The following is a 14985-nucleotide window of genomic DNA, read 5'->3' on the forward strand; positions in this document are numbered from 1 at the left end:
GTAAGGAACAGTCTTGCCTCTGCAGGAGATGGACTGGATGGCTTTGGCTAGGTTTCCCCTGAAAAGCTCTTTCTAACTTTTCTATCCCAATTCTTTTCAGCCACACCTGAGGCAGAACAGACTGGGCTTGACCCACTAAGGAGGTTGGAAACATCCTGTTTGACTTTTGGGACAAGAGCAGAGTAAGGACAGCAGAAGCTGGCACAATGCACTTCGTATTAGATTAAATCTCTGAGAGGTGGCCAAGGAAACCTCCCTGGGTTCACCGTGCCTAAACCCGCTTTGGGTGGTTTGTGGTTACCAATATTTGTCTGCTTTAGGGCTCTGAGGACTGCATTGGTCCAAATCCCTGTGTTTCCTCTGCACCAAAATCCTTCTCCTCCTGCCCCATGTTTTTTGGTGAAGGTGACTGGTAAATTATATTTCATAGGACAGCGAGCACGTCTGGGAGAAAAAGAAAAATACAACATGTTGTGTTTCTTTAGCCTGCTGGGCAAGGTGCTGGGGAGAAAAGTTCAAAAAATGTGCAGCCCTGGAGGTCAGCTCCCTGCCTTGGGCTCTGGGGAAAGCCAAATTTGGATACAGCCTTCTTTTATGTGTTGCCGTTTGGGGGTAAGATAAGAGGTCTTTAACACTGTTTAATTATAATGGCGTGGATGAAATATTTCCTGTGTATTTTAGTTCTTCTTCCTTCCCGGCCCTTACACCAAACTCTCGTACCACAGGAGAGATTCTGGGATGTGCATTGGAGGATGCAGAGCATCACGGGAGCCAAAGTGCTTCTAAATTTAATGTTTTAAGTCCTTAACAAAAGGATGAGGTCCATCTAAACACCAAACACAAATTACAATGTTTCCTCATCAAAATGAGGAATCTTGGTGTGCCTTGAAGAAGTTTATTCACCCCTGACTTTAGCTGGGACAGGAGTCCTAAATGCTCCTTGGAAAATACTCATCTGCCACTGTGAAAAGCCTGCAATTGCTTCAACTGCTGTAATACTCAGACAGTTTTTAATCCATTCCTTTGGCATTATTTTTGTCCTTATTTTAGCCCATAGCTCAAACCTAGCCCATAGCTCAAACTGCTGTAATACTCAGGCAGTTTTTAATCCATTCCTTTGGCATTATTTTTGTCCTTATTTTAACCCATAGCTCAAACCTAGCCTAGTCATCCCAGGTAATGGCTGTCACAAGAGGGACAGTTTGGTTATCAAAAAGGTTTGATTTCTTATGGTTAGGGCTGTTGTTTGTTGTGACAAACTGAAAACAGAAGTGGTACTTCCTCAGAAAAGTCTAGTCCATTTGATCACACTTTCTGTTCACGCAAGCACACTGCCAGGCACTGCTTTTGGATTTGCATTTAATCTAAAACATGAAACGCGAGTGTGACAGGGTATTAGCCAAACATCTCCCCAGTTCACCCCTTTCCCTGCATCCTTTATTGAGCTTTCTTCCTTGACTCCAAGGTTTTCTTTCTATGTGGCAGCCCTCTTGACTGAGGATGAAGTTTTCTTTGGTCAGTACTGGGGAACTCAGCCACAAACTTGGGACAGGCAGGTCAGAACACAGCTCTTGCTTCTCATCTGCAAATTGGTTCCTTTTGAGTTTTTCTGTTGACCCCTCTCTTTGAAAGGCAGAGAAACAAAATGCATGCACCAAAGCAGGGCTTTTTCCAGAAAAAAGCACAGTCCTTCATCCCCTAAACATGAGGACATAATGCTGGCATTTGAAAAAGCTACTATTATATGCTTTTTCAGACAGCTTCATAAGAAATGTGTAAGTAAACAACATAAAATGTTACAAAATTATAACTTCTGTCAAGAACAGTATGGGAGAGGAAACATTTGCTTGTTGTGGTGTCTTTGCACAGGAGCCCTCTCCTCGGTGTGGATGGAAGGCTCTCTGTCAGCACCCATTGAGGCTGCCGGTGTTGGTAGCCTCCATTTTCAGCAGGCAGACGTGACCAGGACCTGTCCCTGTGTGGCAGCCACGCTTGCATGTACCCTGCTTTTCCTGCTGCAGTTGCTTTAAGCTTGCCATGCTTCCCATTATGAAATACGGGAGGCAAAATGGGAAGAGAGCAGAGATAATGTAGTCAGGGAGTTCCTGTTGGAAAAGAGGGTTTTCTTGTATTCAGAAGCATCCACAGCTTCGAGGGAAGGACAGGGAAATGACCCTGGGAGGGAGGGAAGAAGCGGGAGTGGGTGGGTTGCTGCTACCCTAAGGAGTTAAAAGGCCATTGAAAGATGAAAGGGAGATGTACAGATGAAAGAGAGATACTCCATAAAAGGCCATGAGTAAATGAAGCGGTGGACAGAATCAGCGCTAACTCTGACACATCTGAGGGTAGAGAATGGCTTTATAAAAGCTTTATTTAAAAAGAAAGCTCTTAATGCAAAATGGAAGAGGGTGGGCAGTGAGGAAATGATGTTTCGTAAAGATAGTCATTGATGGAAGGCAGAAAAAAAGACTGCTGGGAGAAGTCTGAATATATGCCGAGTAATAGACCTGAATGAAATTTGTTTAATGGCATGTCAAAGGAGCATGTTTGCAAACCTACCAGTTTTTTAATTTCTCTTTCCATCTGTTTTTATGTATGCCTACATATTATGGGATTCAAAAAGACTCATGAGAGGAGAAAAAAGGTCAAGAAAAAAATGTACTGATTTTGGAAATTAAAGACTATGAGAGAGATGATCCTAGGAATTGCAATCCAACTAAGTGAAGTAGTCTTCTGTTAGATAATAAATAAATTTTTGAAAAGATCCTTTTAACATTTAGAGAATTACAGAAATGTGGCCAAAAAGTAATGTTGTATCACAGACAAACTGGACTGCTTTTAAAAATTAATATTTTCAGTTACATGGAAAAAAGGGCCACAGCATGCAAAGAATACTTTATCTGTAAAGATACTAGTAAAATTGTCAGTATGTTTTTCAAGACTTTTCCTTAGAATATGTATTTAGCATATCTAGTGTGTGCCTACCCCATTCTTATTAAAAAAGGGGGAATTATGTGAAGAACTGAAATCAAAGTCTGAGGAATTGATGTTTACTTTTATGACTATTAACTCATTAGTGATCCAAGCAAGTGGACTAACATACGAGGGATTAAATCCATGGAGGTGTCTGCATTCAGAGGTGCAGACAACAAAGGAAGTAGGAGAGGCAATACCTGGGAACATGGGTCATCAGAGATACCAGCATGAAATTAAATTAAATCCTCTGCATGAAATGCTAGCTAGATTGTCTAAGAAGGATCTTGAGAACTGGTGAACCTGTGGAAGACAAAGCATGATAAAAGAGGCTGGAAAATGGGTAGAAATCTCAGTAATCCGACATGACAGCAAAAAAATGTGTTGCAGTGATCGCCTCTGGATAAGGACAGCAAAGAAAGGGGACTCTCACCCCTTGAGAACAAAGAGTTTGAAGCATGTTTGTTTAAAAAAATATATCTCCCGATGGCTGCTCGTTGCTGCTGCTGGAACTGGGTCAGGCATGGGGCAGAGCTGCAATTTAGGTGCACAACTGTCCATACCCACCATGGTACCATAGGCACTGAGCAAAGGAGCAGTAGGGAAAAGTGAGAACCATCCGTTCTGGTGATCTTAGTTATCTTCATAGCATTGCCAGCTTTAGGAGACAAGTAATCAGATGTTTAGGACATCTCTCGTCGTATGTTTTTAAAAGTCTTATTTTTAGTCTAGTAAATGTCGGTGTTCTTTTTCTTTGCTTTTGGGGGTTTGAATCATTCAGTTTTCTATTCAGGTTTTCTCTTTGACAGTGCACAGGAAAATCTCAGGTAAAAAATGACCAAGGGCCGGGCAGAAAGGTTTCCCATGTGCATACATGACAACAGGAGTTGCGCTCTAGAAAAATCAAATGTCACAGGCACTGGAAACTTGGCATAGGATCAGGAAGGAGGCCTGCCCTGTTAGATGCTACAAACAGTGGGTACGTTTCTAAAAAGGATCAGGGGGAAATGGTTTTAATAGATACACAGGTGAGACTGCTTTGTTGCAACTTTTCTTGGTTAGTCCATGCATTCGCAGATTTTTTTTCTGTAGTTTTTTATCATTGCATCTGTAGATGACTAAATCACTTAGGGGCAGATTTTTGAAGATATGTGGATGTTTACTTTCTGTCTGTGAGCATCCAGATCCCTTTTAAAAAAATAGTAAGAAGAAAAATCCCTTAGGCCAAGCTATTATATTTCTTTCAGTCTTCACAAAACATTATCTTTGTTCTTCCAACTTATGGGCTTTTTAAAATGTATTGTATCTCTCATGTGTCAGACCTGAAAATAATGGCCAGTCAAGCACTTTTTCTAATTCAGAAACACCTTTCTTGTTCCCTCTACCCGAGGGAGGCCATGTCACCAGATGGATTTTCAAGGTCATATCTATATTTTGCTCCCAGAATTGTTACTACCAAACATGCTTTTTTTTTTTGACGTTGTCACAGCACATGCACATGGCTGCTGTGAAGACAGGCTGTTTGTGGCTACCTGTGTCACACTTACTGTTTACCCTGTCTCACCTGAGATGGTTTTGATATTTAGGCAGTGTTGGCCAGACCTGAATCCTTGTATTATGATACAAGAAAAGCAGACCAGGACTGATCCACAGTTGTCTTCCAGTATTACCCCTTGTTGCCTGTTGCTCCCCCTGCCCAGCACCTGCCACTGACAGGGAGCCATGGCCATTGGCCATGTCAGTGCCTGGATGTTTCCAACAAGAGGAGTAAGGGAAATGGAGCACAACCTTAGCTAGTACATAAAAAATTGGCAACTTCATCAAATGTTACTTTGATGATTATGTTTGATTGCTGTTTACTTTTTTACCTGGGAGCCGGCTGCGGAAACAGCAGATGGTTTTAGGCAGGGTGGGATCTGGAGAAGGCCATGCAAGCTGTTATAATATGAGGCATGGTGAACTTCCCATCAGCAACAGAGACATCTTGACCTCTGGTATTTTATCAGAAGTCTACTGTTTATTTTTTTTCATAACTAAAAGACAAGGTGCAGTTTTCTTTGGAGAATCCTTCAAAATTCAAAAAGGAACTGACACCAGGCATTTCCACTCCAATAAGCACAGGTACCAGGCCAGCATTGGTTAGCATATGGGCAGCTCTTCAGGTCGAAGAGCAGTCAAACAAATAGGCTAATGGGTTTATAGGTGTGTGTGTAGATATGAAAGTATGGCAGCTGGAGAGATGGTAAAGGAGGCCAGGTCCCACCTCTTGGTCCTGGCACCTTTGTCAGCTCAGACCCAGTGCGCACTAAAAACAGCTGAAGGATTGGAGAGACTGGTGTTGAGTGTTTCTGCCTTCTTTTTTTTTTTTTTTTTTCTATTAAGGGTCTCACATCCCCCTTTTCAAGTGCTTTTCTGCAGCAGCTGGAACTAAAGAGGGGGAGATAGGAGTCATTCATTCCTAGAGCCAGGGCTTGCAGTAGGCATCTGAAAGTGCAAAACTCACTCAAAAGGGTCTGGGAGTTGGCCTCACTTGGCAAAACTTGTTCTGTCAGTCTTTGTTATCAACTTGAGCTGCATCAGTATTATCAGTCTCAAAATCTTCATAGGTCCATTAGGTAAAATACTGGTTTTTAATAGAATCAGTGGCAGAACTTGTAATACTGTTAAAACCAGGAGTACTGTGTTCTTGTGTACCAGTCCCATTGCCAGGCCTTGATTCAAACACCTCCCCTTGCCTCTCTTCCCTCAATTCTCTGAGGTCACCACTGCCAATAATAGCAAAAGCAAAGCAAAAATGTGATTCTGTTGATTAATAAGAAAATTTGTAAAGTATCCTGATTCTGGATGTATCACTAGGGACTCAGCAGTGGAGAGCCTTTGTTCCTCAAATGGGAAGACTCTTATGAGTCTGAAGAACACCTGAGCTGGCATTCGGGCCCAGAATATAAATCACAACAATTGTTCACATTGCTTTATTCTAGAGGGAATATTAAAACCCAACATTTGATTTATTAGCATTGTTGGAAGTGTACAGTCTAACTGAAGTCAAGTTTTTTTGGGTTTTTTTTTGGAAGTAACTGTGTTTTGCATCAACAGCAAGTAGATAAAAGCTTTCTGTAACTTGTTTCGTTTATCACTAGAGAGCATTTGATACTTCCTCCATATAAGGTAAAAGCTTTTATAAAACATTAATAAGCTTCCATGGTTATTACTGATTTGTAGTGAATGTCTAGACAAACTCTTGTAGTCTTTTATATACTGTACACGTATCTTCTTTACTCTGGCCTAGCCCTTTAAGCTTACAGAATCATTCTTTTTTGGTTTTGAGATTACTCGGTCCCAAGAAGACCAGGTGATTAAAAAAAAATCAAAAGATGCAAAAAAACCCCCAACAACAACAACAAAAAAACCAACAAAAAAACAACAACAAAACAAACAAACAAAAACAAAAACCAAACAAAAACAATAACAAAAAACAAACAAACAAACAAAACAAAACAAAAAACCAACAAAACAAACCAAAACCCACATGTTAACAGTGTGTCCATAGTGCAGAAAAGACCACCAGGCTCCTGGGTTGCACTAGACAGAGCATTGCCAGCAGATCAAGGGAGGTGATCCTGCCCGTCTACTCAGCTCTGGTGAGACATATCAGAATGTTGGGTACTGTGCTGGGCTACCCAGTGCAAGAGAAACAGGGACTTACTGGAGCCAGTCCAGCAAAGGGCCACAATGATGATTAAGGGATTGAAGCATCTCTGTGTGGGGAGAGGCTGAGAGAGCTGTGACTGTCCTGGACCAGATCATCCAGGCGATCTTACTGGCAAGTATAAATATGTGATGAGGGGAAATAAAGAAGATGGAGCCATGCTTCTTAGAGGCAGATAGTAGAAAAGCTTTTCTTTTTTTTTTTTTGATGTGAGGGTGGCCAAGCACTGGTACAGATTGAGCAGAGAGACTGTGGAGTCTCCATCCTTAGAGATACTAAAAATGAGACTGGACACTTGCTATGGGCTCTTGTAGCCCTTGGAATGGATTAGGTGATTTCCAGAGTTCCCTGCCAACCTCAGCTCTTTAACATTTCTGTGGTATCTTTGATGCAGCAAATGCTGAGACTGTTCTACTGTTATAAGGGCACTATCCTGCACGTTGAGCAGCTTGGAGTGAGAGCAGATCGTCTGCCTGTTTCTGCTGCAGAACCAAGCAGCTATTAAATGATGACTTGTGCACACTAATGACAGCAAATGGATTTTTAACATGTAAACGAGAAGAGGAAAGCAGAGTAACTCGTTATTAGCTATGGGTTTGCCTGAAGCAGATTTCCCATGTTAAAGCACTTAAAAGCAAATACAGAATTTATGATGTGTCAGTAGATTTTAAACCTGAATTACGTCCAGTTGCTGTAATGGCTAATAATGCAAATTATCTGAGTCACCCTCAGTGTAAAGCAGTAAATATAATTTGCCCATTCAGACACACTTCTTTTTTTTGTTTTTCCTCTCCCCTTTCCCATTAATATTTTATCTCCCTGAAGAGATGTTTTCCACATATTATGTGCACCAACATACCGTGCTTGTGGTATTCCTGGATGTCATTACAAAGAAGCCTGAAGACTGTATCGCTGCTCCACTGCCTGTGATGCTAGCTTGGAAATTGCTTGGAGCAACAACAGCAAGTGTCAACAGGGAGCTGTATTAATTATTTGGAATGTGTCTCATAAGAGGAATCAACTGCTTTTATTGCAGAGCGAATATTACTTGAAACGGGAAGGTTACCCTAACTGTTATCATAATCTATGTGTCATTAACTTTCCATGTTTAGAAAAAGAGATTAACAACCCTGTAAATTGTTACAGTAAATAGATGAATTATAACAAAATGTTTTTATTATAAATAGAAGTTTCTTGATATAGTTACCTTCAAATTGCTGGAGAAGAATTGGGTCTGAGCAACTCTGAAACCGCATGGTGGTGTAGGGAACCAAAAAGGTTCCACTGAGGTGAAAGCAATGCTGAGTTCCAAAAAATGATGTTTGCATCTTCTGCAGATGGGACAAACAGGTGGAATTGTGCTGCATCCCATGCTTCCTTCAAAAATTGCTGTGACATAGAAATGCTTGCATCTCTCTTGGAGTAAGATGAACACATTGAATGGGCTTGTGTGAAATCAGTGGTCTTCTGTAGCATATGGCCTTTCAAGAGAACATGGTGCAACACGTATGGGGTAGTGGTAAAGCAGGTATAACTAAAGTTCAGCAGAGTACCCATGTCTGCAAGGAAAAAGCAGAAGAGATGGGAGCGTTTTCAACTTTTCATCAGATGTCTGCACAACATGGAAGTTCCTTGGGAAAAATGCACAATGGAACAAAATGCTTCAAAACCTGTTTTTAAGTCAGTGCCATAAAAATGCTGTGCATTTGATTATAGCCCTGATAGATCTCTGTAGGAAACAGTGGAACTAAACCACTTATTTGTCCACAGGGCAGGCTCACCATGGGCAGGTTTCCTACATTGCCCCACCGATCCACCTCGATTCGGATCTGGAGAGACCGCCATCCAAGGGTGAGTCAGTGAGACAGCCTCCATTCATGGCATTGTGAACCAGCCATAGGCGTGGGTACATGTCACTCACTTGTTCATAGAGCCTCCATTGTAAAGTTATCACCCTCCATCCAAGGACACTCTCAGGGGCAAATTAATTCCTACAAGAGAGATGTATGACAGGTGGCCATGTCCCATATGTCCCATTACATAGCTTTGAACATACCATCACTTCACAAGCTATTTTGCTCTCCCCACTAGTTTACTCTTGCAGGGACAGCATACCTTAGATCCTACTCTCTGTCCTGCACCTCTCCCTCCTAATGGCAGTACAAAGGCACAGGGAGCTGATGGCAGAATGCAGAAGGGGAGATTTCAGCTGCCCCTTGGATGAGTAAAGGGTACAGAAGGGGTTGTGCAGTGGTTCCAGCCTGGATTCAGTCCTCATCGCTGTTGCTTGAGGTTTTTTCTAGACTCAGTAGAGGATGACTGTAGAGAATGACTCAAATTTTAGGGGAGCTCATTGCCCTTGGGAGTGAGGCTAGTAGCCATTATGTATGGAGTAAGTCCAGAATAGCCCTGCTAAGATAGCTGCCTCTCTTGAATGGCACAAGTAAAGCAATATGAATGTAAGCCCTTGATTTCTCTGCCTCATTTGGAGGATCATCCCCTGACTGTGCTGTGCTGAGCCCCTGGTGTTTGCCTTTGTGGCCTGGGGAAGTGAGTTTATCCCCAGAGCAAGCATATGTGCTGGTGCAGACTTCTTACACCTCCTTTTGCTCCTTTTAGTTAGGTTGTCAATATTCATGTAGGATATCAAAATTACCAGCTTGTTCTTGGAATAGATAATAGCAAAGCTAAAATCAAACAGGAATATGAAGGGATTTCTTGGTCAGCTCCGTAAGTGTATATGAATATCAAACACAGGGAATGTTGCAGAAGAAGAGAAAGGGAGGAAGAGGACAGCCAAAACGTGATAGCATAGAGATGCACTGTAGCTTAGGTTTGGGTTTTTTTCCTTTTTCCCACTCTCCAAAGGGTGCTACAGTGGCAGAAAGGGTACCAAGTTGACCTTTGTAGTGATTGTCATCATTCTGCCACAACACTGTAAGGCTATTGGTGTGTGTCTGTGTCCACACTTGTTTCTCTAACTGCTCTTGATTGAAAAATACAACGTGTTAATGCAAGATTAATCTGGATAGACACACTTGCATTATGGAATATGAAGAAAGCTGTCTTCTCAATCTCACTTTGTTATCCATCTCTAATAATCTGGGAGACAGAAAAACCTTTCTGTTGGTGAATTGCAGCTACAACTGCAAACCCTGTTCCTCCAAATGGCCCAAGGGCTTTTTGGGCTAAAGAAAAGCATAGTGTTAGTGCTCTTGGCATGAAAGTCTCCTTCAGTTTTGACTGAGCTTTTCCACCAGCATCCACGTAGCTAGGTTCTGTAACTTGATGTTAAATGAACTTGAACTTAAATGTTTGCTGAGTTTTTTCCCTTTGTGTGTGTGAATGTGTGTTTGCTTAGATGATGCAATAACAAAAACTAAGGAGTTGAGTCTTACTGCACAGCAGCCTCAGCATTATCATTCCATAGCAGTTCCTCTTGCATCTCTGCAAGGTGAAACCACGTGGTGGTGGAACTTGGATGTGAGGATGCCAGATTCACAGTCTTCTCTCCCAGTCTGGTCTTGCTGTGAGTCAGGCTGGTTGAGTGTAATCTCCTGACAGTCCGCAACCTCCATACAGCTTTGAGTGAACTACCCTGAGATTTGACACATGCATCTGAGATCATCAGCTTCTAAGTCACTGGAAAACCTCCAGTTCTATGGTAAAATTTACTACCTTGCTTTTATAGCAGAGCACTCCAGTAAGGCAGAGACAGTTATGACTTCCAGGACCTTCTGGCTCTAGCTTGTCATTGATTTGATGAATCAGAGCTTACTTAGAATAGGTCAGTGTAAATCCTTGCCTTGGGGTCTGGAGCAGCCTATGGAAGATTCAAGGATGCTGGAACAGCAGCAGACAAAAAGCTGTGCCTTACCTTCTCCAAGAGAAAAGAGCTAGCGACTAACAAAAACCTTCAGTGATCTGGTGTTCATGAGGGCATAGCTACCTCAGCAAGATAAATGGCAGTGCCACCAGGAACGGGGCAAAGTGGGTCAGGCAGAACAGTTGCAGTGCTTGCAGAGAAGGTAAAATGGAGCTTTTCCAACACAAACTGCTACATTAACTACTTTCACCAGGGCCTCCACTCCCCTGGTTGACAAATCTTAAAGAAGGAGCTGCTTAGTGTGGAAGGACTCATATTACTGCTGCTGTGCATCGGTAAAAGGGCTTGAATACCCTTGTGTCACTTAATAGGAGAGGGCCAGGGAGGAAGCCAGCTCTGGAGGCATCAATCTATTAGCTGGTGACTAGGGGCTGTTAAAAATGTAGTAATTGGTACTGTTTCCTGGGGGAAGAGCAAGGCTTTTCTCTGGCCCTGGCATGTGGGACATGTAGCTTTACTTATTTACCTGCTGCCTCATTTCTAGGCTCAGAATCCAAAATCCATTTGAGTATTGTAATAATATTTTATATTTTAGTACTTTTTCTAAGTATGTTAGGCCTACATTTTTTTGTTTGTTTGGCTGCATTTTCTGACACCTTAGGACATGCTGAGGTCATGTTCCAAGCTTCATCCCATAACCACAGGAGCTGTTTTAAACAAAGGAGTTAAAAATACCTGTCCTGAAGGCCTTGTTGTTCCTCCACAATTCCTGTAGCTGGAACTCTAAAAACAGAGCAGCATTATGACAGCTGGCATAAACTACTAATGCTTCTGTCTGCTCCTTTGATGCTCTTCATTTCCCCTCTGCATTCGCCCTCACAGTAAGCTGAACACCAGGAGCAGGTTAATGTTGCACTCAGAGTGGCAAATAGAAGAAGCCACCATAGGGTTTTAATTGTAATTAATGGAAATAGAGCCTGGGTAGCAATATAGAAGCATCTTTCCATCCTGTATTATCAAAAAAAGATACAGCTTTAGTGCTCCTGTGGGTCTACGCAGTTACAATTCTCAGCTGACAGATTTATTTGTAACTGCCTCTTCCTTCTCCTTTCTAAAAATTTTATCACTGGTGACATTTACACACATTGTTTATGCATGCAGGGAGTTTCTACCTGCCTTTCAGAGTCCTGATGCTAGCCGTGAATAGAGTATGAACTCCAGTAGTTTACTAGCACATCAGTGTCACCGTGCATTACTGGGTAATTGCTCTGAGCCACTGCTCTGTACAGCCACACAGTGATGACACTGTACATCACTTAATAGAAATGAAGCCCTGAATCAGCATTCTTCATGAAGATACTTCTTATTCCCCACTCCCTTTTTAATTTGAGGCTGTTTTAGAATTAGTTCCATATATGAAGTACTGTTAACCATTATTTTTACATCTCCTTGCAGTCCAGCAATCTGGATGTGATTACATGATTTTTATGCAAGTGTTTACACCTTCTGTGTACAGAATAATTCCAGGGATAGCTGAGACCCTAGGTTGTGATCTCAAAGACTGAAGATTAAGCCTATGTTTCAGAACGGATCACTGGTTACTGACAATAGCAAGGAGTTTCATAGATGAGAGTGACACTGATACTCTGGCTTAGGAAGGGATTTTATGGAATTATCATATATAGTAATAAATTAAATTTAGCATTTGTACTCAAATTCTGCCAGGTACTAAAAAAAAAGTAAAGAAGTGAATTAAACTCACAGAGTATGCACACTAAAATAATTTATAAAGCTGTATAGAAACAGATTTTAGCATATATGTGGAATCATATTAAACATGAAAGGTATGCCTGGCGTTTAAAGCTGGACAGACTGAGAAACCCTCCTCCCTTGTTGAACTGATGTTTTGCAAAGGTTTCCTTTAAAATTGAAGCTCAGAGAGTAGTTATCTTGGAGATTGATATGCTCGAAGACAGTACATTTCCAAAATATTAACTGATAAGCAAAACTGTGTATTGGTCCCCAGTTCCCAAAATAAATAACAAATGAAGGAGGCACAGAAAGTTCTACCCCTTCTGTGCAGATTTCGCTAGCCAGGGAGGTTATTTTGGCCCCATTTAAGGCACTGTGGGAGGTTTTTCTGTAAACCTCAGTTATTAGGTTCATCTTCCATAAACACAGAATCTGGCCCTACTCCTTAGGCAGCATGTCAGGGAGACAGAGAGAGGTTTTGCTGGGTTTACCCCTTGATTCTCTGTCTTAGTGGCATGTTTCTTTGTGCTTTCTTTCTTCAAAACTGGATCCATTCTGCTATTTTTCTCCCCCTTTGCATTTACAGTGTCTGAGGGAGAATCATTCCTGAACATTAGCAACACTGTTAAATCTTATTACCAAAAATAGATTAGGTTTTTGTAAGTATGCATTCTGGATCTTTTTTTTTTTTTCCCTCCCAAAGGTCCCAGAGAGGGTCGATGGCTTTGCAGATGATATAGGAGATCTGACAGCTGGGCTTATTGCACAGCCCCAGTCCTCCTTCCCAGGTCCAGAGAAAGGGGAGTGCTGGGCAGCGAGGCCCAGTGGCACTCCTTGCCTTAATTCAAGCTGACACACAGGGTCACGTATCCCGTGCTCGACAGACCCTGAGACACCAGCTTGCCTGCCTCTCCCTCTGCAGATTCAGTGCTATGAGAGAGGTGCTGCATAGGAGTTTCTGCTCCAAGTTCATGTTGGACAGGCACATCCTTATTTCCGGGCTGGGGAAGTCATTTTTCAGCTCAGGAGTCCTTTACACTGTCCCTCTGCTGCTCTCTGAGGTCCAGCTTTTACTCACCCTGTTCCTTCCCTTTAGAGTTAGTTACAGCTTTGCTCCTTAAGGCAATATTATTTTCCTGATGTCCTTCATGTGTAAGAGTCCAGGGGAGAGACTAATTCAATGCCTTTAAGTAAAAAGGATCATGCACTGGATGCTATTGTGGTCTCCTGTGGTCAGGACCCTTATTCCCTTTTTCCCTGGGAAAAATGCAATTCTGGGATGCTATATAGTGTCCTACTCTTCCTTGGTCACGTGCAGGGTTTTCTTCTTTGCTTTTACTCAATCTTTTCTTCAAGGATAACATCTCTCAGCGCTTCTTTTTGGCTGCCCTGAGCCCACCAGAGGATCTCACTCACTCACTCCAACATGGGGTGTACATGCTCATTGCAGCGAGCCAGCGACATTCTGTCATCTCATGTGACTTTTCTGGCAAGGAGGGTATAAGAGGCATGCAGGTAACTGGTATTGAATGGGATACCAGTTGGATGGGAGATGACTGTTCACCATACCTGCATGGTCAGTGTAAAGGTTTTGCAATGACTACAAGCTTCACATATACAGTGAATTTGAAGCTGCCTTGCTTTGAAGAGGTCCATACAGATTTGTTTCCTGGGTTCCTTTACTGTTTGTTTACTTCTTATTTGAGTTCTGTATTTTTTTGTGATGAGTCTTCAAACGGCTCAGCATTGCGGCAGGTTGGGGTTTGGGTGGTGTGGTAGACGCAGATACAGGAATGTATTGCCAGGTATGGAGTTTGTTTGAGTCGTGGAGCTGGTGGAGGTGTGGGTGAGCTCTAATGTGAGGATGCAATGCTATTCTCAGTTTTATCCAGAGCTCTCTGAAAATCTCTCATTGTGACTCAGATATGTACCAAAATGTCCACCCTTCTGGACTACACTGATTCCCTGAAGCAGGCAGCTGCTTTGAACATGGGCCATGCTCTGCATTTATTAATTCCTCATTAGGCAGTATGGGTGGTGATAACTAGTATCATGACCAGAGTAGCCAGAGCTCCTGGAAATCTTGCAGCCAACTCATAGTCCTCCTCTTTGCTTGTTACCATCAGCACGGTCCCACTTTATGTCCTGTAGGTATTCTCAGTCAGAAAGAGTTAATTGCGTGCCATTCGCAGTTTTTGTTTTTACTATGGTGTTGAACTGTTGCTCTTATTTCTTTGGAATGTGTGTTTTCACTGCAGAGGAGCACCTCGGGGCATTGCTGTTTATTTATAAGATAACAGCGTTTGCTCTAGCAGAAAGCTGGAGCTAACGAAGTCTCTCAAGGAGGAGTGCTAAATCCTGTATGCTGGTGGAAACTGTTCAAAGTATTTACACTTGAAAATATTTAAGAATTGGGGAGGGGAGGGGGAGAAGAGGAGGAACAGTCTGAGTGATATTTAACACCTTTTCCATTATTCCTAGCCAACTGAAAAAAAGAAAGAAAAGGCACTTTTTAAGTAGCTTTTTTCGCCAGCTAGCTGCTGCCTTGTAAAGGAGTTTTGCTATGGAGATCAGCATGAACAGTGATTTAAAGATGCCTTGAAATGTTATTCTTTGTAGGCTGTTTGAAGCTACCATATGACCTGATAAGCTCAAAATGGACAAAGACATGCACCCAGGAGATTCTTTTGACAGTGGGTTTCATTTTCCGCTGTACTGAGTTTTG

At 42.1% G+C, this 14985-nt stretch overlaps 1 protein-coding gene across 26 annotated transcripts in view; it reads left to right on the forward strand.

Moving 5' to 3' along the window:
- Positions 1 to 14985, forward strand: part of ADGRL3 (adhesion G protein-coupled receptor L3) — a 511112-nt gene that overhangs the window by 353733 nt on the left and 142394 nt on the right. For 25 of the 26 annotated variants that reach the window (XM_064651850.1, XM_064651835.1, XM_064651848.1 and 22 more), the window contains one exon: positions 8453 to 8533. The exons of the other annotated variant lie outside the window; for it this stretch is intronic. In XM_064651850.1, coding sequence (XP_064507920.1) covers positions 8453 to 8533 — 81 coding nt within the window. The remainder of the gene's footprint in view (positions 1 to 8452; positions 8534 to 14985) is intronic. 26 annotated transcript variants of the gene reach the window in all.

The sequence above is a fragment of the Pseudopipra pipra genome, chromosome 4 (assembly GCF_036250125.1).
Source record: "Pseudopipra pipra isolate bDixPip1 chromosome 4, bDixPip1.hap1, whole genome shotgun sequence".
NCBI classification, from domain to species: domain Eukaryota; kingdom Metazoa; phylum Chordata; class Aves; order Passeriformes; family Pipridae; genus Pseudopipra; species Pseudopipra pipra.